Source organism: Thalia democratica, chromosome 6, assembly GCF_965202585.1.
Source record: "Thalia democratica chromosome 6, ktThaDemo2.hap1.1, whole genome shotgun sequence".
Taxonomy (NCBI): Eukaryota; Metazoa; Chordata; class Thaliacea; order Salpida; family Salpidae; genus Thalia; species Thalia democratica.
The window spans coordinates 2,565,215-2,585,624 of NC_139170.1; the positions used below are offsets into that span (position 1 = coordinate 2,565,215).

General features: G+C 27.3%; 2 protein-coding genes across 4 annotated transcripts in view; one reads left to right on the forward strand and one right to left on the reverse strand.

The window, feature by feature from the left end:
- Positions 1 to 424, reverse strand: part of LOC145838150 (uncharacterized) — a 31,931-nt gene extending 31,507 nt beyond the window's left edge. For all 3 annotated transcript variants that reach the window (XM_082945699.1, XM_082945697.1, XM_082945700.1), the window contains exon 1: positions 352 to 424. In XM_082945699.1, coding sequence (XP_082801825.1) covers positions 352 to 391 — 40 coding nt within the window. In that variant the 5' untranslated portion in view covers positions 392 to 424. The remainder of the gene's footprint in view (positions 1 to 351) is intronic.
- Positions 425 to 7,869: 7,445 nt separating this feature from the next.
- Positions 7,870 to 18,976, forward strand: LOC145837994 (uncharacterized). The gene is made up of 17 exons (XM_082945508.1): positions 7,870 to 8,947; positions 9,491 to 9,640; positions 9,995 to 10,185; positions 11,210 to 11,387; positions 11,989 to 12,108; positions 12,451 to 12,617; positions 12,902 to 13,075; positions 13,362 to 13,480; positions 13,816 to 14,084; positions 14,544 to 14,684; positions 14,980 to 15,159; positions 15,456 to 15,624; positions 16,189 to 16,321; positions 16,561 to 16,706; positions 17,106 to 17,362; positions 17,772 to 17,852; positions 18,634 to 18,976. The coding sequence occupies exons 1-16, from the start codon at positions 7,886 to 7,888 to the stop codon at positions 17,844 to 17,846; spliced, it is 3,531 nt and encodes a 1,176-aa protein (XP_082801634.1). The 5' UTR covers positions 7,870 to 7,885; the 3' UTR covers positions 17,847 to 17,852; positions 18,634 to 18,976.
- Positions 18,977 to 20,410: the final 1,434 nt, after the last annotated feature.

Genomic DNA, 20,410 nt, shown 5'->3' on the forward strand with positions numbered 1-20,410 from the left:
TTTAGGAAAAGTATTCAAACTACCTGGAGTATTGCAAAAAAATTAACAAGCCTGAATTGGGTGGCAACCTTGGGAGGTGTATGTTGTAAATGATTATAACTGTTATTTGTACAACTTTTATGAAACTAAGTTTTATATTTTCATAAGATTTAGTAAAATATAATTTACAAAATATAGTGATTGCATGCTTTGTTTGTTTATGGAAACATGGTAAGTGTTTTTTTTTTGCAATTTACCAAAATTATAGTTAAGAATATTTCTGCATATCATAAAAATCTATATGCTATGAATTTTTAAATTCATATCTTTAACTTTAAAATAATACAAAACAGTTTTTTTATATATAAATACCTTGCTGCATCATCATATGTTCTGCATTGTTGTCTGCCATATTTCAAGCAAAAATTTAAATTTATAACCACCTGTTTTATGTACTTGTATTAGATTATGATATATTGGATATATATGATAGATACTAAAATAGTTTTTTCAACTAATGAAATTGTATCTGCCATTTCCTATGCAAAACTGTCTATTTATTATAACCTGTTTACACATTTGCTAGGTTATATAAATGCTGAGTTTAATTTGTTAATTGTGGAAAATAAGTCATGTATTTTTCATACAAAAATTTTTTTTTATAACAATTTGTCTGTAGTGTTTATGTAAGCTTACATGATAAAGTAAAATAGAGTAAAGTTCATCAACTTGAGTGATTATTTGTAATACTTTTTTTTAAGATTTTTCTATTAGAAAAAAACTGTTAAAGATATTAACTTTTTTTTTGAAGTTAATTATTTTTACATTCATTACATTTTTTTGATTACTTTTTATTTTTTAATACTTGGATTTATAACTACAAAAGTTAAGAGTTGTGTTAAGTCAGATCAATTTAATTTAATTTTAATCAAGTTACTTTAATTTAATTATTCTTACTGAAGCTCTGGGGTACGGGGAAAAATTATAAGCAAACATTTACGATATAAAATTTTGTTGAACATTAAATATATTATTTATAGTAAACTGAATTGTAAAGTAATAAGGTAGAAATGTTTACTTTTAATAAAGTCAGCAAAAGTTAAATATTGTACTCTATTTTAAACCTTGCAACAGCCGACAGTTAAAAGAAAGTGTTACCCAAGTGCCAGTGAAAAATATTAAATCAAGTAATGATTTGTACTTCTGCTATAAGATCAACAGCAAAAGCATACTTACTGAAGTTCATTACTTTTGAATTACTGAATATTTGGTGGTTGACATTTGGATTACTGAATATTTAATTAAATTATGACCAGTTGAAATGCATAAAAATATGTATACAAAGTTTCCATTCTTTGAAGCATACAAGTGAGCCTTAGTTAATTAAGAAAAAAAAAAGTTGCATAAGCAGAAACTGAAAAAAACTACTGTTAATCAAGCTTATATTCCAAAAAAATTCTAAAAACTACTAGAACATTCTTTAATGACATGATAAACAGTACTTATTTCCTGATATGCTTCACTGAACACAAAAGGAAAGTTTTTTAGAATAGCCTTATTTTTGAAAATTATAAAACTTTCAATTTTCTGATGTATTGACAATGGTATCTTATTTTAACATAAATTGTTAATTTACATAGAAATAGTTTCAACTAAGTTTTTAAATGGTGAAATTAACTTTAGGTTATATTAAATTTTTGCAAATATTACAACAAATTATCTCAATATTTTACCTGAGTTTAAAAACTTGCAAGCAGGGTTATCAGAATTCCATAAATAAAGAATTTAGAATAATAAATATTTTTTTTCAACTTTTATCTGTTTGCTTTAACTAGAATGTCATGCTTAAGTAGTTCTTGACTTTTGCTAATCACTAAAATGGCAACTATGCTTTTCGGTTTTTTCAATTGTAACAAATCACTGAAAACTGATTGTGATATTTAAACCATTAACATTTCACCCTTTTATTACTTGTTAAGTGACATTTTAAATATTTATTTAAACTGGAAACTTTAAAGTTATTAAATTTAATAGTAAATTTTGAAGTAGTCTTAGCATTAGTTTAAGATAAAATTTAGTTTATAAAAGTTGCTGCCTTGAAAAAACAATTAAGGGCATAGGGGGGGTAAACACCCTTTTTTGGTTTTTGATCTTATTTTATATAGTTTTTACTAAGCTACAAGATGCTTTTTACAGATTGAAAAAATTCAAAATAATTTTTGAGATATAGCCGGTCAAATTCGGAGCCAACAATAGGTTTCTTATGGGAGGCGCAAACTAAAACGGCAAAAATAGACTATTTCACTAAAAATCTATCTCCTCCTACGTTTTTTGAGATAACTACCTCAAACTTTCAGGAAGTGTTCCTTGATATATTTAGAAAATTCTGTCGCAAGGAATTTTTAAAAAAATAAAAAATAAAAATTTTATATAAAAAATAAACAAAAAAAACAGTTTTTAAAAAACAGAGTTGAAACTTCTTGGGAAAAATTTTTGGCTTGAGTTACCAAAAACTAGCCAGAGTTGAAAAAAGACTTAAAAAAAAATTGTGGTTATAATAAAATTGAAAAAGTTTTCAGTAATCAAGCTTAAATATTAAAAAAAGTTTTTATAACTTGTTTACAAGTCACTAACTTTGCATCAGAATAAACATATTTTAATAAAAAAACTAGCCTAAAATTTATTAAAAAAATTCTATCCTGCTAGAATTTTTCTAAACATAAAAAACTCGAGGTAGCCAAACTATTTTTAATTAAAAGCAGCGTGAGTGGCTATACTGAAAGTTTCAAATACCAATAAATAAACATCTTTAAAATGTATGAGAAATTGCTTATACCCATATAGCATTCAAATATTGTATTTTATCCTCTTTAATTGGATGTAATACTTTAAAAATTAAAAAAAAAATTTAAAGCTGTTTATTCATTAATGACAGATAATCACCACAAACAATTTAAGTATGACATTTCAAGTCCATACTAACATTTTTTCAGTATTCAGAACTTTATGTTTCTGGAATTCTGACAATCCTGTTGTGCTTATTTCACACCTGTAAAAGTCACTGGTTTAAACAGTATTCAAAGCCAAAATGTTGAGTACATTTTTACACTAGTTTTGACTGGATTATTGTGACATGTCTATAAGCTTAATATTAACAGGGTTGACACTGTTTAAGTCAAAAAATATCCTGAGTGACTTTAAACTATCTTGAGTCTATTCAAATGTTAAAAGAAAAAAACTTTTAAACTAATAGAAACCAAGTCCTGGACAAGACTCAAAAGGTATTTGTGGTGTGCAACTCGATTACCAAAAGGTTCTTCTTGCACCAGGCCCTAAGACAAAATATTTTGAGTGTATTTTTTGTTGTTTAATAAACTACATTGAACTTCATAAATTGGTTTCAAAACAACAAAGTATTGAAACTAAGTATCATTCAATATCTAGAATAAATATTGTGCTGATAGTATTAATGAATCTTCAACATTTCTTGAATTATTCATAGGAAATAAATTTACCTTAAGTCAGCTTGAGTTTTACAATTAAATTAAAAGAGTCTTTAAATTTTTAAAAACTTGAAAAGATCTTAAGTCATCCAATTATCCACGTTTAAAAGTGTGTGGCAACTCTGAATTAATAAAATTGTTATTAGTCACAAATTATTGAAAAATATTAAAAGGCCTTGACTTATTAAATTATACCATAACCTCCTATCTGATTTTTTAGACATTTAGTGCTGAGTTATTTTGTTTAAACACCAATCAATTAATTTGTAATTTTTTTGCTACCATTTACTAAGTGTGTATAGTTTAATATTAGTTTAAAATATAGATTTGGTCATTAACAAAACGAAACTGTATTTAAATACTTAGAGTTGGGGGAGGTATATATAAATGTTTTTTTGTCAACCACTGGTTTTTAATTTTGTAACATTCAACTCAAAAATTTTCATTGCTGCCATTATTCCATTAGCCACTACAGTAATAACAAAAAGTAACTGATAAAAATTAAATGACTGAACTAACATTGAGTTAATAAAGGCTTGGTTGTAAAGGAACTTTAATTTTTAAACTACTTAAAATTTGGAAATAGGCTTACAAGAATGTTGTAGTTGATATTTTATCTTAAATATTAATGAAAATCATAACTTTTAGCATCAGTTAGTCGGAAGTGTTGAATTTAGCAGAAGTTCTATTTTTTACAAAACTTTGTTGATTAAGTTAAAAAATAGAAAACAAAATGTCCTATATGCAGCTCAGGAAATATTATGGGCAATTTATACCTAGGATGATGTTGCACCAACATCAAGCTGAAATTATATAGTGTTTGATATCTTTTTTAACCACAATTTTTTAGGGTAGAAATACAATGTAATTTAGTTGATACATCATTAAGAAATTTAAATACTTTTAGCTTAAAAATAATCATAATTCTTTATAGTTTGGATTAAAAATTATATATTATACAAATCCAATTTTAAAAGTTATTATCTTGTTTAGTTTTTAAATAATTGAATCAGTATTTATGTATTTAAATAGCTAGTTTAAAACGTTGATTTTTAGCCTAAATTTGTGGTTAAAAAAGACATTAAATATTATATAATTTCAGCTTGATATTGATGCAATATCATGCTAAGTAATTACAAAAAAAATATTAGTTTAGAAGTAACTAATTAATTTTGTCAAACCAAAACTAGTTCTTTTTTTGTTGAAAATATTTGTTCCAATTAAGTGTTTTGAAATATTATTAATACTTAACATAACTAACTTTAGAAAAAATTTAATAAAAATCTTTCTTATTAATTTTCACCTTATTTAGTTAGGTACATGTTTGTACCTTTTATGTAAAACTTTTCACATTAATTTAAAATAATCGAAGATTACCATCAATATAACTTTTTTGTTTATACAATTATACAAATAAATTTTTTTATTTGTTATCACATACATATATAACTACTTAATGTATATGCAAAAGTATTATAAAAATAACCAGTTCAGGTTGTACTTGCTCACAAAAACATTAGGAAATTAAAAAAATTACATTTGATATTAACTTTATCATTAAATAACAACACTTGTGTTTTAAGAGATTGATGTCACTTTTAAAGTGAGCATTCTATTTATGGATCAATTGTTTTATGGTAGCAAATGTATTTCAATTGCCTGTATTCAGCGCCTGTTTTATTTGGTGAGCAGTGCCAGGGTTGTCACCTGCTTTTTTTTCACATTAACATACTTTGTTTTTCAATTTTTTTAATTTAAACTTTCGCATTCCAAATTTTTTTACACATAAACGTAACAACTTGTTAATGAATTTTTAGTCCTATTGAAGTTTGTATTTTGTTTGATAAAATGTTTGTTTTAATATTTAATTTTTTATTGGAAGTTTTTGAAAAGTTGATTGTGACAACCCTGGCGCTGCTCGTAGAAATATTTTACTTTCTTTGGGGATGTTTGAAGTCATATGTAGATTGATCAACAACAAATAGCTGACTTTATTGAATTGCATGACTCTGTGTTTTTTTTGCAAATAAGGAAATATACATAAATTTAAAAGCACGAACTAAAATAATTATACATTTAATAAAATGTTATGATTTGTTTTATTAGTATGTATTATAAAACTTTTGTCAAGCATTCTCTCTTTCATTTTAATTTGCTGATACTTTTAAAGAGTTGAAATTAAAAAAAAATTTAATAATTTTTTTTTTGAAATAAGGTTATTAATTTTAGGTATTTATTTTTTAATGTGTAAAATTTGTTAGAAGAAAAAAACTTTTGGTTATTGTGTTGGTTTAGCATGTAAAGTTTGAAAATAAATAAAAGCAAAGTATTTAAAATGATTAAAAGTCAATATATCTAAATATTTTTGTTAAAATTATTAACAAAAAGAAGGAAACTTTCTGTTGTCAAAAATTTAATTAATTAAAATATCAGATAAAAAATTAACTAGGTTTTTTAACTTAAATTCAAATACACTTAACTAATAAGTTACAAATAAAACATATTTGTCAAGCATGACATTTCATGTGGTCTGAAGCTTTTTAAGTAACTTTTTAAATATGTATAAAGATGAGTTTATGTTTTTTTTTTAATTTAATGCACAGTAGTCTAAATAAAGCGTCAGGCAAAAATACACTGTTTACACTATTTCCCTTTACTTAATTTTGCAGTTACACAGTAATGCACTTTTTAATCTCTATGATAATATTTATACAAAAAAAAACAACATTGAACTCTGAGTTAAACATTGCAAGATCAAAACCCATGGCCAACACATATACAAAAAATATATATATACAAGAGAAAAATGATAACTTATATTTCTATTTAGCATATGATTTTTATATTACCAAAATAATTACATACAGTTTGCTTCTATACATGTTCTGGTTAAAAAGAATATATGGTAACTTTAGTTTTTTATTAGTTTTGATTTAGAAAAGCTTCAATTTTCTTGTGTTATAAATAAAAATAAAATTTGAACATTTTAAAACTATTTAATCAATGTTTTTTTATTTTAAGTCTTAGTTTATGTCTCCTGCAAAGTTTAGAATTTTTGTTCACAATAAAAGGGTTGCCAATAAACCTGCAATTATAGATAAATCTGGAAATATTAATAATAATCATTGTTTGCCAAAATAAGATAAACTTAAAAAACTTGGAATTTTGGACAAAAATCACTTTAAAACCTGAAATTTTAAAGAATTTTTAAATGTAAAATAGTGAAAATTCAATTAATTCCAAAAAAAAATATCAATAAAAAATTTATCACTCTATTTTCTTAATAAAAAAACATGTTTAAAGTAACTTAACAGTTCCATCTTAATGTTGTTATACTGTTTAAAGCTGTTTTTACCTTAAGTTTAATTTTATACTAAAAATTTACCAAAAACTTTGTTTCTAAATTACTAGAAGATATTCTGTAAATCCCAAAAATAAATTCAAAAAACCTAGACAACCCTGCAAAATTTGATTTTTTTTGGACTGTTTCAAACCAGATTTCCACATTCTGTTTAGCTCTAAGTTTACTGAAAATATGTTAAAACCATTAAATTTCCACACACTCAATCTAGGTTGAAAATTGATATTTACTTGGGCTATTTTAAATTTTTTATAAAACCTTTAATTGTTTTTATTTTGAAAAATCCAACTAGTATGATAAACCTCAAGGTGTTTTTTTGTTCTTTTTTTTTTCAAATCCCTTTATTATTTATTTTTAACTAATTAAGCTTTGTTTTTTTTTCATTTTTGGCTCATATTAACAGTTTTCTCTTGAACTCTGCTGACTTAAAGTAGGCTTTTTCCTTGAAGAGTGGCAATTCTGCCATAAATTACTTGTTGTAAGAGGACCAAGCTTAATCCACTTCTTCTTTTGAAATGCAAAATTTCTTGTTAAAAATTTTTAGACTTACTCTGTGAATTCCAAGCAACCATACAATACATTTTTATACCTTTAAAAAAGCTGTGCCCTGTTGCTTTTTTTGATAAGTACTTGATAAAATATTAAATTAAATAGGTTTTTATTACAATAAATAATCCTAATTTTAATCTGGTGTAATGAGGAGCACACTAATATTGATTTAAACTATTTTTATGGTTTTCAAATGCTTTATCAGAAGTCATTGAAATCAACCATATCAATTTATTGAACACCCTTATGTGTATTTATTACAAAAAATCAAGTTAATAAGAAAACTTTTTAGACACTTTTGTTAACAGTATCAAGTACAAATTCTCTTTTTGTAGATGATAGTTAAGAAAAAAAATGAAAAAAAAACTTTGATGTCTCTTCATTATTTATTAAAAAACTCTATTTCCAATTTCTTCAAGCTGACTGTTTAATTAGTTTAAGTATAAGTTTACAGTTGAATAATTTTACAGACTTTTAAACTGATAAGCACACTATGGACAGTTTAGATCCGAATAACGACCCTTCAATGCAGAATGTAGTGGAAGAAACGGTGATAGAGGAACAAATTGACGACCAGATGGTAGTTGAAGAGGTTGTGGAGGAACAAATGGCAATTGACGATGGCACACACCTCAATGTAGTTGAAGAAACTACTGTTAACATGGAAGAGACAACAGTGATGCAAGAAAATGTTGTTGACATGGATGGTGTGGAAGTTAAAAATGAAAATCAATTAGAAACAGAGCACATGGCCACGGGGTCCACAATGTTTTCAGCAGAACAAGCAACTGTTACTGAAACAGTAACTGAGCAACCACTTACAATCCCACAGCCCACTGAAACTGTTCAGGAACAGACCACACCTCTACCCACTGAACAGGATATCAAAGACCTGATTAACATCAAACAAGACACTGAAACCATAAGCACAGAACAGCTGATAAACACGGAACAGTTTACTGAAAACCAGGCTGTTGTCTCAGCAGCTGATGGATCTTATGTGCAGCAAAATGTGATTGACCAGGCATTACTCAACGCTCAGTCAATTGAAACCAACCCACAAACTTCAGAGTCAAAAGACATGGAGAACTTTGTCAACAATTTGTTGTCTGGTACTACGGAAGAAAACACAAACATGCAGCAAATGGAACAGTCTCAACTGCTGGGCCAGGACACTCTGTCAAACTTGAACATCATAAATGTGGACTCTTCAGCCCAAGAGACTCCCACAATCATCACTGACCACTCTCAAATGATGACCAATGTGGCAGACACCCAAACGCTGTCATCACTCACAGAACCGCTTTTGAGCACCGGTATTGACACTTCAACATCAGGACTCGATTTTGTGACGCAGAACTCGCAACAGGCAGCAGCAGCAATGGACAATTTAAATGACTTGACCCTTCCTTCCATGACCACCAATCTCGGCGGGTCCGTTTATGAGAACTCAACAATGGATGCCAACAAGATATTCTCATCCAATGGCATGCAGCTTGATGAGAACAACGCGGCAAACAACAACCTACAAAATGATGAAGATGAAGCTCAAAAAGTTGGTTTTGATTTATCTACTTTTTAGTATAATCTGTTTTTTTTATAAATTTGTTTACTGTTTATTTTGTTTCAATGTGTTTAAGTTTCTAAAAGTCTTCTTGAAATATATTTGTACAACATGAAAAATTTATGAGTTTGGTAATAAAAGTATACAAAAAGTAATTAATAAGTTGAAGTTTTAAAAAAGTGAGTTGGTGAAGTTGTTTGATCTTTGTAGTTTTCTATTCAAAGTCAAAGTTAAGTATTTATTATGTTTTATAGAATTTTTGATAGCTAGTTCTCATTTGTACGCTTTTATCTGTATACTTAACTGTTACTCTGTTTTAAAATCTTTTCATTGCAATTTTTTTAAGTTTTTTATTTGATTAAGTTTTTCAAAGTTTTATAAATGTAGGAATTATTATCATTAATAACATATAAATTTCTTACCTTTTGTCAATTTTTTGTCAGTCAAATATGCATATAAAAGTTTTAAAGAAGTATTTGTATCAGATTTTTATTAACATAACTTTTTTCTCCAACACACTTAATTTAATTTCAGGGGGACAACTTCAGTTTGGGGGTTCCTGGTTTGGCGTTCAACAGAACAAATGTGAGAGTTGGTGACGACGGCACTAAACTCGTGCAAATTCACCAATCACAAATTACACCCGATCAGCTGGAAACTCTGCAGAACAATCCAAACATTAAAGTTTGTATCTGTTTTATATGATGATATGTTATTTGTTTTTTATGTAAATGTGTTGTCTCTAAACAAATGTTGCTTTATATGATGAAATTTGCGTTATGATATTTATAATTTTGATGAGATTATGTTATTTCTAAATTTTAATACTAAAACAAAAAATTAATGTTTTTTGACTTTGGTATACAACACAAGACCATTTAATATTTAAAAGTTGCAAACAAACTAAACTTTTTAGTTTATTTTTATCTTAAGATTGTCTCATTTTCAATTAACAAGTTAGGTGAAAACCTATGGGCTAATGGCCAGATTTTGTTGTTGTAACAGGTCACATTTAGATATCCCCCTAAATCTCCACAGGTCGTCTTCAGGCACATTCCCTCGGGCAAGAGCTTCACGAAACCTCCTAAGAACCTGTTCAGGGGTGGGAGCAAGAGGAAGTACGACTCGATGAGTCAGGACGAATCGGTTTACAATTTCGACGATGAAATGAACGATGTTGACAACACCAGCGAATACAGCTCCACCAAACTGAACTCTCCTGAAACTAAGTATGTTTAAATAAGTAGTTTAAGGGCATAGGGGGGGTAAACACCCTTTTTTGGTTTTTTATCTTATTTTATATAGTTTTTACTAAGCTACAAGATGCTTTTTACAGATTTTACAAATTCAAAATAATTTTTGAGATATAGCCTGTCAAAGTCGGGGGCAACAATAGGAACCTTATGGGAGGCGCAAACTAAAACGGCAAAAATAGACTATTTTACTAAAAATCTATCTTCTCCTACGTTTTTTGAGATAACTACCTCAAATTTTCAGGAAATGTTCCTTTATATATTTAGAAAATTCTGTCGGAAGGAATTTTTAAAAAATTAAAAAATAAAAATTTTATATAAAAAATAAACAAAAAAAACAGTTTTTTTTTAGTTTTTTTGTTATAAAATTTTTATTTTACATTTTTTTAAAATTCTGTTCTGACAGAATTTTCTAAATATTGCAAGGAACATTTCCTGGAAGTTTGAGGTAGTTATCTCAAAAAACGTAGGAGGAGATAGATTTTTAGTGATTTCTAGTTATTTGCCATTTTAGTTTGCGCCTCCCATAAGGTTCCTATTGTTGCCTCCGACTTTGACCGGCTATATCTCAAAAATTATATTGAATTTTTGAAATCTGTAAAAAGCATCTTGTAGCTTAGCAAAAACTATATAAAATAAGATAAAAAACCAAAAAAGGGTGTTTACCCCCCCCCTATGCCCTTAATATTCTATTTCTATTAGCTACAAGTTAATTTATTTTTAGTAAGTATAAACATTTAGGTCATAGATAATTTATTTTTTCATCGTGCATGAACTTATTTATATCAAGTTTATTGAGTATAGTATACCTAGTTTGATAATAGTATCAATATACTTAAGTCTTTAGTAAGTCTTAGCCTTTTATTTTATAGTTCAAAAGATATTTTGAAACCCTTAATTTAAAATTATTATTTTTTAATTGAGTATAATTGCTATATTCTCTATGTCAAATGTTTTTATTTTTATGATACCTTTAACCAATTACTACTTGTAAACACAGACAAGCGCGTTACAACCCGAACATAACGAACAAGAAGCGAGGAAGGATGGGAAGACCGAGAACGCTCCCGGACGGCATGTTGTCGCAAAACTCCATGATGGGAAGAAGGCACGCTCCAACCAGATCCATGCTGCAAAACGCACTGGACAAACTCAACAGGAATGAAGCGACACAAACTGTTCGTTTATTTTTTAACAAAATAAAACTGGTATAAATATAACATGAAAGTGTTTATTTTATGATTTATTTTGAATTAAAACAATATAGATTAAATTCAAACACAAATTGTTTGTCTATTTTTAAATTAAACAATACTGGTTTAATTCAAAATCTGCAGCACAACTCAATATTTTTCTTTTAATATTCTAATGCCCAATTTCTCTTATCATCAAAAAATTACATATGTTTAACAATAATTGTATATAAAGGTATCAATTCTCAAGTTATTGGAAGTACATAATTTTTTCTTCTTTTTAAAACTTAAGTTAGTTTAATTGTCTACATGAGTGTAAAAAGTACACAACTCAGTGTTTGCTTTTAAAACTTGTGGTTGTTGTCTTTAGTCTTTTTTTTAATAGTTTTAACTATTTTTCGGACATATTTTTTTTACAATTCTGAAATTTATTTTTTTTTTACAATGGTTTTTACATTTTAACAGCTTACATAACTTATATGTTTGAATTTACTTTACTTAGAAATAACCTCATTTTTTACATTTAACTTAGTTTTTTTATTCTGTATTTATCATTGAGTTTATAATAAATTGGTAATTTTATCAGCTGACACTCGAATTGATGGGCCTAACACCTGATATGCTGGACAAAATGGACCTGAATCCAAAATACCATCTTCAATTAGTCGAAAAAGGACCTGATGAGCCAGATGAAGAATTTGAAGAGGTTGGTTTTTAAAGATAAAAAGTTTTGAAAATAAAAAAGCAACACTTTAAATCTTTGTTATTTTAACTCATATGCTTATTTTCTTATTATTTCTATGTAATGATAAATTAGTACTAACAATATCTTGTTCAAATGTTTTAATTTACTATAAAACAATATTTGTTACTTTACAATTTAGACATTACTCTTCTCTATACCTCACCTTAATAAATATTACATCAGTTTTTATTTTCACTTGCTAGTTGGTACCTGGAAATTGATAGTACTGCTGCCAGTTACAAACATAAGAAATTGAGATAACAATTCTCAAATTTTGTTTCCACATAGATTTTACTTCCACAGTTCACGCCGTATCCGGAGATGAACCACCACAGGCATTTTGACGGCAGGAGGAAAAGAAAACCGCGGGTGTTCGGGACCTCGGACAACTTTCAGGAAGTTTTCGACGTTTTTCACCTCACCGCCGAATCTCCGTACAGAGCCGGCGGAAGAAAAAGAAAACAGCCGAAGTTGGTTTTTTTAAACATTATAATTTACATTAAACTTGTTATAATTTACAGATTTAAGAATTAAAAGTTTTCATGTTTACAAATTTCAACTTATTTTTCAGTCGTGCAACTAAGTATAATTCCTGTTTAATTTTGTATTCAATGTTTTAATTAACAAATATACTCAATCAAATTGCTTTTATATTTACTTTATCACTTGCACAACTAAACTAATCATCATGTTTAATAGTCTGTATATTCTAATTATAAAAATAATTAATACAACTTATTGACTCAACTAACAGAGTGGGACTGGTAAACGTGAAAAGGCTGACAAAGAAGTACGAACACGAAGGCATCGAGGGAGTGGTCTTCAAACCGGAACCCGATCCCAGTTTGAACCTCAAGTACGAAGACCAGCCCGCGAACAAGAAAATGAAAGTCAAAAACCCTGAGGAAGACCCTGACATCGTGCCAAGGTAAATAAAAACTTGTGTTTAAATTTGTTTATAATAATTCTCCCGGGAGTATTTTCTTTTACTTCGATAGTTTATACATAATAATAATTGGTTTTAGACGTTGCTGTTTAAACTAATTTTAAATTAACGTAACTACAACCTTTCTTTCTCTATATAACCAAAAGCTAAATGTTTTACTTGAAAACTCCTTAGATACAATAAATCTTACACTGCTATCAAGATATCAAGTTGCAACTTCTAGCTGTATTGAATTTTTTACAGTCACTAATACTTATTTTATTAACAGAGTCTTCATATCACTGATGGATCAGGAGGAAATTTGGAAGATAACGGGATGCTACCCATCCAACCACAAACCTCAAAAACCCCAGCAACTACAAATTCCCCAAGAACCTGAACCTGAAAGTATGTCTTTATACTTTGTAAGAATTTATATTCAGTTAATAAGAATTCTCTTTAAAACATTCAATGACCTATTTGTGTGTATCCAAAAGCACAACATTATGTATTTAACTGTCGTGTTTTGCTAAAGAATGTTTTGTTTGAAATAGCAAAGTTTTCAGTGTTCACAAACTTTAAAGTGTTGAATCCAAGCACACTTCAGTGCAGGGCTTTCAAAAGGGTGACAATATTGCTATCTTACCTTAAAAACTACTACTTCATTGAAAGATAAAACTATATAATATATAAACGTGCACAATCTTTTTTGGCATATTTATTAACATTTTCAACCATCTCAGTAACAGAAGAGCCGGTAAAATCACCAGCAAAGGCCCCGGCCAAGCGCGGAAGACCGAAGAAGCAGCAGAAGATAGATGAAGACTCGGAGGACGAGGACCTGATCAACAAGTTCTTCAACAAATCGGATGATGCGGAGGAAGAGGAGAAGAAGGAAGAGTCTCCTGGCGAGGTGATCGCCAGGAAGATGGGTTTGAACGAGGAGGGAGACGAGAAAGAAGAAGATAAGAAGGAGGAGGAGAAAGAACCTCAACCAAAGATCGTTGATTTCGTTAGTTTGTTTTTATTAGGTTTTGTTTTATTCACAAAATAATTTATTGTATTTAAATTTTATATGATAAACAAATTTTAATTTAAAAAACAAATATCTTATTGTTACTTCTATTTTTTTAACCTCAACCAAAGCTCGTTTATTTCGTTAGTTAGTTTGTTACCAATTTCAGTCAGTTCTAATAGTTCACGTGGTTTATTACTGATTGTTTTTATATGAGACTTAAAAAGATAAATTATTGCTATTTCTACATTATAATTTGTTAGTAAACTAATGTTGAATTATTATTTTGTTTGTTTAATATACTAAAAAACTTTTGCATGGACTGTTATTACTTGTTGATACCAGGTTTAGAAATAAGTAAAGTAAGTTCCTTTTGAAACGACTTAGTTTAAAAACACTTAAATTAACAATAAAAAGTTATCACTACATCATCTTGCAAAAACAATTTATTACCAGGAAGAAGACACTGATGAAAGCGTTGACAATCAAACAAAATTGAAGAACCTCCTCAAACAGTGCACGATCGATGAAATAACAAGCATCGCTCTGCCACAAGCTCTCAACAACATCACACTCGCTGATTTCTTCTTCCATAAGGTAAATAGTTAAATATAGGAAAGTTTTATTAAAGTTTATTAATATTAGCTGAAGTGTTCAATTTTTTTAAGTTGTAGTATATATTTGATGAGAAGGCTTTTTTTTCTCATTGCTTAAACAGGGTAATTTTTTTATTAAATCTTAATTAGTATTATTCAATGAAAATCACATTAAAATTAAACCTTAAATAACATGACAACAATAATCATTAGGAAGCCACAATCTAAAAATTTACCCAATAAACTTGTTTTGAATTGATAACCAGTTTACAACACTTAAATACAATTTTAAACAGAGCGGACAAATTGACAAGGAGAAAGTGTCGTTCGTGCAGCTTTACAAGCAGCTCGAATCCCTTCACGGTTCGGTGAACAAGGAGTCGACGAGGTACAATACGCTTCAACGGAGGGCGGTTAAAGTGGCCGGGGACAAGAGAAAAGAGAAAGTGACGTTGATGCCCGTCTACAATAAGAAAGTGAGTGGAAAAAACCTTCTACAAAATAAATGCTTGAGTGTTACATAATAGTTTCAACTTTGAAAAATAAACTTAAGTAGTAGCTTCTGGACTTCTAAGAGTAAGAAAGCAATATTAGGTGTGATTGAAACTCTTTTAATGTTTTTATTTATATAAAATTGATCTTTTTATGGCTCTAGAAAAAAAATCAGATACTTTTTTTGTAAAACTTATTCTCTATTAAGACTGTTGTACATTAACATAGATAATAATCACCTAAAAGAATTTTAGACAAAAGAAAAGAACTTTTTTATCAGGCCGCTGAATCATTGGGTGTCCACGGTTGCTCGGTGGATTCCCACGTCGGTTTCGTCCAATCACACGCCACCTGGCCCATGATGGTCGCCAACTCCTTCAAAATCCCCTCGACCAAGAAAACTTCTAAGCCGCTCAACAGGGTCAAGTTCCCAGATCTGTCTGAAAAATGTAAGTTTTATATGTAAATAGAATGTTTTGCGTCAATTATTATTAGAATATATTTAAGAAATAATAGATAAGTATAAATGTAACTATTCAAAATTTAAAGATCCTAGTGTAAGAAACATGTTTTAGTTTAACAAAAAGAATACTGTTAAAGTTTGTTATTATTAAGTATAAATGTATAAATTGTTTTTTTTACGTAATCTACTATTTTAAACAATTTTTATTAAATTAACACAATATGAAGGTTTATTTAAACTTTGGTGAACTATTTGTGCACTTGACATTATTACGTAATAAGTAGATAATTGTACATTTCAACTTTGTTATCTACTAAACTCTTAAGTTAAATGCAGTAATTAAGAATTTGCAAAAGTGCAGTACCAATTGCACTAGTTTTAATCTATACATATTTAATAAATACTGATACATTTCTTATCTCTAGTGTTGTTTGATACAATTTTAAGTAAATAGTCTTCTCTAGTAAATAGTCAAACTCTCACCAAACCAGTTGCATTACATTTTTTCATAGTATTTTCATTTTTACTAATCTTATTTCAAATCAAACAGCAAAACAAGCAGTGGCGTCGAAGCAAGCGAATTCGATCGCCATGGACTTCAAACCGAGGCACGACATGTACAATACTGCCAGCTACCCGCAAAGCATGTACAACACCCACAAAAAATGGGCTTATTCTAGCAGGTACTAATGATAAGCTTAATCTTTAACCTGGTTTCTGATAATGTGCTTTTTTACTTATGCTATAAACATTATTCTTTAAAATTTTAATAGTTTAGTTGGATTTTGATACTAAAAGTAATAAATTTTTAATGTGAAAATAGAAACAATTTATTAGTTACTAATACTTTCTATATATGTTTTGTTAATGTTTTACATTTGAAACTAGCATTTTTATTATATATGGATTATTTAAAATATAGAAATAGGAACAATCCGTTCAGAAATAAGATGAGGGCAAATTTGGACGCTCAAAACAAAATTGAAAGAAAATCATCGAACAGTTTGGTTGAAGATGAACAGAACAACAATGATTTGCACAACAACTACAACAATATCAGTGCCACTGGTTAGTTCAAGTTGCTAAAATACTTTATACTACTTGTGGTATATAACCATTACTTGATAATTTAAATTGTGATAGTTACGGTATCTGTTATGTTCTCAGTAATGGAATTTTTGTTAAGTATTCAAATTTTTTTATCTCATTTTACCACTTTACCTACAAAAGTTTTTTATGTGTTTAATTCTGTTAATCCTGTTTTTTAAACATCTTCATTTAGTTTACAAAGTTGTTTATTAATTACGGAACAGTTTATTGTTACCTTAAAGTTTTATCTATTTGTTTTTGGCATTTATAAAATATTTTTAATACAATTTAGTTACAATTAAAAAGGCAATATACATAAAGACATATAAAATTTTCTTCGTCTCACATCCCTTTTAATATTGAAATAAAATAAACCAGGAAACTCATCCATGGTATCGAAGCAAATGCAGAGCTCTCAGGAGCACCACCAGGAACAAGCAACCGCCCAGCAGGAACAGAACTCCGAGATGAAGATGAAGCAAGACGACGCGAAAGACCAGCCGCAAGGTGGCGCCGGCGGCAAGCAACTGGTTTCAATCGGCGACGGTCAGTACTTCGAGCTGCCCGAGGGTTACACGCTCATACAGACCGACGAGGGGTACATCATCGGACAACCCGGATCTACTTTTGTACAGGTTAGTAATTATACTTGAATTTAAGTAACATTAGTTTTTAATCTTAACTGGTGGTTTTGATTTACTCATTTGAATTATTGTGATTATTTTAACTTTATATTAAAACTAAACAATGATGTAAATCTTGTTACATTTTTTTTTCTCGTTTCCTAGTGAGTATTATATTGTTATCTAGTTTGTTTTTAATATTTAACAAGAAATTAAGTGTTATATTTCTTAGCTATACTTTTATTTGCTTTTAAAATTTTTGTAATTTCTGATTTATTTCAAACTAATGAATGTTGATGTTTTGACTTTTACTTAAATATTGATAAATTTTTGTTTAACAAAACATTTAACGTATGACTTTGTATTTTAATTTAATAAAATGTTTATTTCTTATAGATGATGTATTTGTTTTATTTTTTAGGGTGAAGACGGAAATGTTTATATGACGAATCAAGCCGGAGAGGAAATACAACCAATTGCTATTACAAATAATTAAAAAAAAGTAAATTTAATTAGTAATAAATAAGCAAAATACAACCAATTTCTATAAAAAATAATTGAAAAGTAATTTAATTAATAATAGAAATAAAAAATTACTATCACAAATAATTAAAAAGTATATTAATAAATATAAATTAATACAACCAAATGTTATTACAAATACTTTAAAAAAGAAAATTAATTAATGGTAAATAAATGAATAGAATAAGAACATTGCTATTACAAATAATAAAAAAGTAAATTAATTAATAAAACAAACAATTAATTACTATTACAAATAACTAAAAAGTAAATTAAAATATATATCAAAATTACAAGTAGTTTAAATACAAACAATTGCTATTACAAATAATTAAAAATAAGAAAATTATTTAATGGTAAATAAATAAAGAACATTTCTATTACAAATAATAAAAAAGTAAATTAGTGGTATAAACTAGTTTAAACTGCTGAAAATAATTAAAAAGTAATTGTTTATTTAAAAATTACAAGTTTAAGTACAATACTAAATACAACCTATTACTATTACAAATAATTTTCAAAAGTAGAAAATCATAGTTTCTATAAGAGTTTGTTTTATTTAATGGAAATGATTATCATTAACACAAAGTACTCAAACAATTAGTTAGTAGAAAATAATGGTTTAGTTTTTCTTAATGACGACACGATTTGAAGTACATAGAATATAAATTATTGATAAAAATTGAAAATTATATCTGCATATTTCTTACTTTTATTCTTGTATATAAATACGTATTATATTTACAATCTTATTTTTACAGGAAAGAAAGATTTGAAGTTTCATTACTGAAGGTATTTTTATTTTGTAAATAACTCAAGATAAATTGCATTTTCTCTTACTTTTATAAAATGTTTACAAACAGTCTCTACAAAATGTTTTTCTCCTTTTTAGTAAACTTACAGTAAATCTAACTTATTTACTTGGTTTATTATTTTTCAAACTATTTTTTTTTTCTTAAGTAATTTTCTACCGATTGTGTTTTTCCGATGTATTTAAAAAGTTTATTTTATTTAATGTAAGTAGAAATTTTTTCGAATGTATAGTTTTAGAAGATTTTTTAACAGGTGTGTTTTACAATATTTGTTGCGTTCGATTTTTTATTAAACTTGACCGAAGTTATTTGTTTATTTATTATTATAAATACTATAAAGTTGTTTTATTGGAATTTATTTAAACTATTTATTGTTATTAATACCTATATGAGTGTATATTTAGCCAATGCTTAAGATAAAAAGAAGTTTTAAATATTTCTTAAAATCATTTTTTATATTCTGTTGTGGTTTTTTAACTTAAATCAATATAAATGTGTAAGTGATTAAAAGTTAAAGATAAATTAATAAATGTCATACTTGTATTTATAGCAGATACTTGATATAAGATGTATTTAAAACTATGAGATATATAATGCAGTTTGATTTAAATTCTAAATGAAACCTTAAATTATTAAGACAAGATAGTTTATTAGGTTCTAGCTCTTAACAACTATAAAGAATATTTTAAGTTATAAAGTTAAAATTTTACAAAGTAGTCACTGAAAATCAAAAATAAAATTCACCGTTTAATAAGTTTTTTAGGAAATCCGTTACACGATTAAATTTACACAAAACCATTTTAATTTTCAATAAAAGTAAATAAAAACTATTTAAGTAATTATAGGTAATCTAAAAAGTTCTTAGAACTACTCTTAATATTTTTGGTAAAACATAGTTGCAAAAACCTGGAATTTTAAACAGTTTCTACGTGTATAATTATAAGACTTAGAGTTGAAGACAAATATATCATATTCAAAAAAATAATTATCTATTGAAATTCTATCCATTATAAAACTTATTTTAAGAAGCATTAGTTTATCTTTAGTATGTTTATACTACTAACGACAGTTTTTTACCTTAAACATAGTTTTATAATAAAAATGAACAAAAAACCTTTAGCTACCCCTAAATATGCAACTAATACAAAAAATAGTGACAAGTTTTTCTACATTTAGCTTTTTATAAAAACTGATTTAAAGTCTTTCAAAAGTTATTGATAAGAGTGTAGTTTATAGTCATGAATAGTCTGTTTTGTTAAGCCTTATAATTTTTTTTTTAATTTTTTTTTTTTTGATTTCCCTTAGTTTGCATGTTATTTAAACTCTTAAATAGTTATTTTATAAATAATGTTAATATCTTTTACGATTTGGCCAAAAAACAAGATGATGTATATTACACTATCATTTGCCTTGGCCATTTCCTAGATAAAAAATTGATAAAAGGAAAAAAACGATTAATAAGAATGTAAATTACAACAAATTTAATTAAATTATTATAGTTTAATTAAATTATTATAGTTTAATTAAATTTGTTGTAATTTACATTCTTATTAATTGTTTTTTTCCTTTTATCAATTTTTTATCTAGGAATTTATTTTTTTCTTTTAAATAAGGCTCACTTAGGTTAGCCTAGTACACACGGACTAGTTTGTGATCACTCAGAGAGTGGAATCCTAGTTAATTCAAATGTTAGAGGCTCAAATTATAAATTAAAGAAAAATTGGTT

Coding starts and splice junctions, on each gene's coding strand:
- LOC145837994 (XM_082945508.1), top strand. CDS start 7,886: ATGGACAGTTTAGATCCGAATAACGACCCTTCAATGCAGAATGTAGTG. Junction 13,481..13,815: donor CCAAGAACCTGAACCTGAAA/GTATGTCTTTAT, acceptor CAACCATCTCAG/TAACAGAAGAGCCGGTAAAA. Junction 15,160..15,455: donor TGCCCGTCTACAATAAGAAA/GTGAGTGGAAAA, acceptor CTTTTTTATCAG/GCCGCTGAATCATTGGGTGT.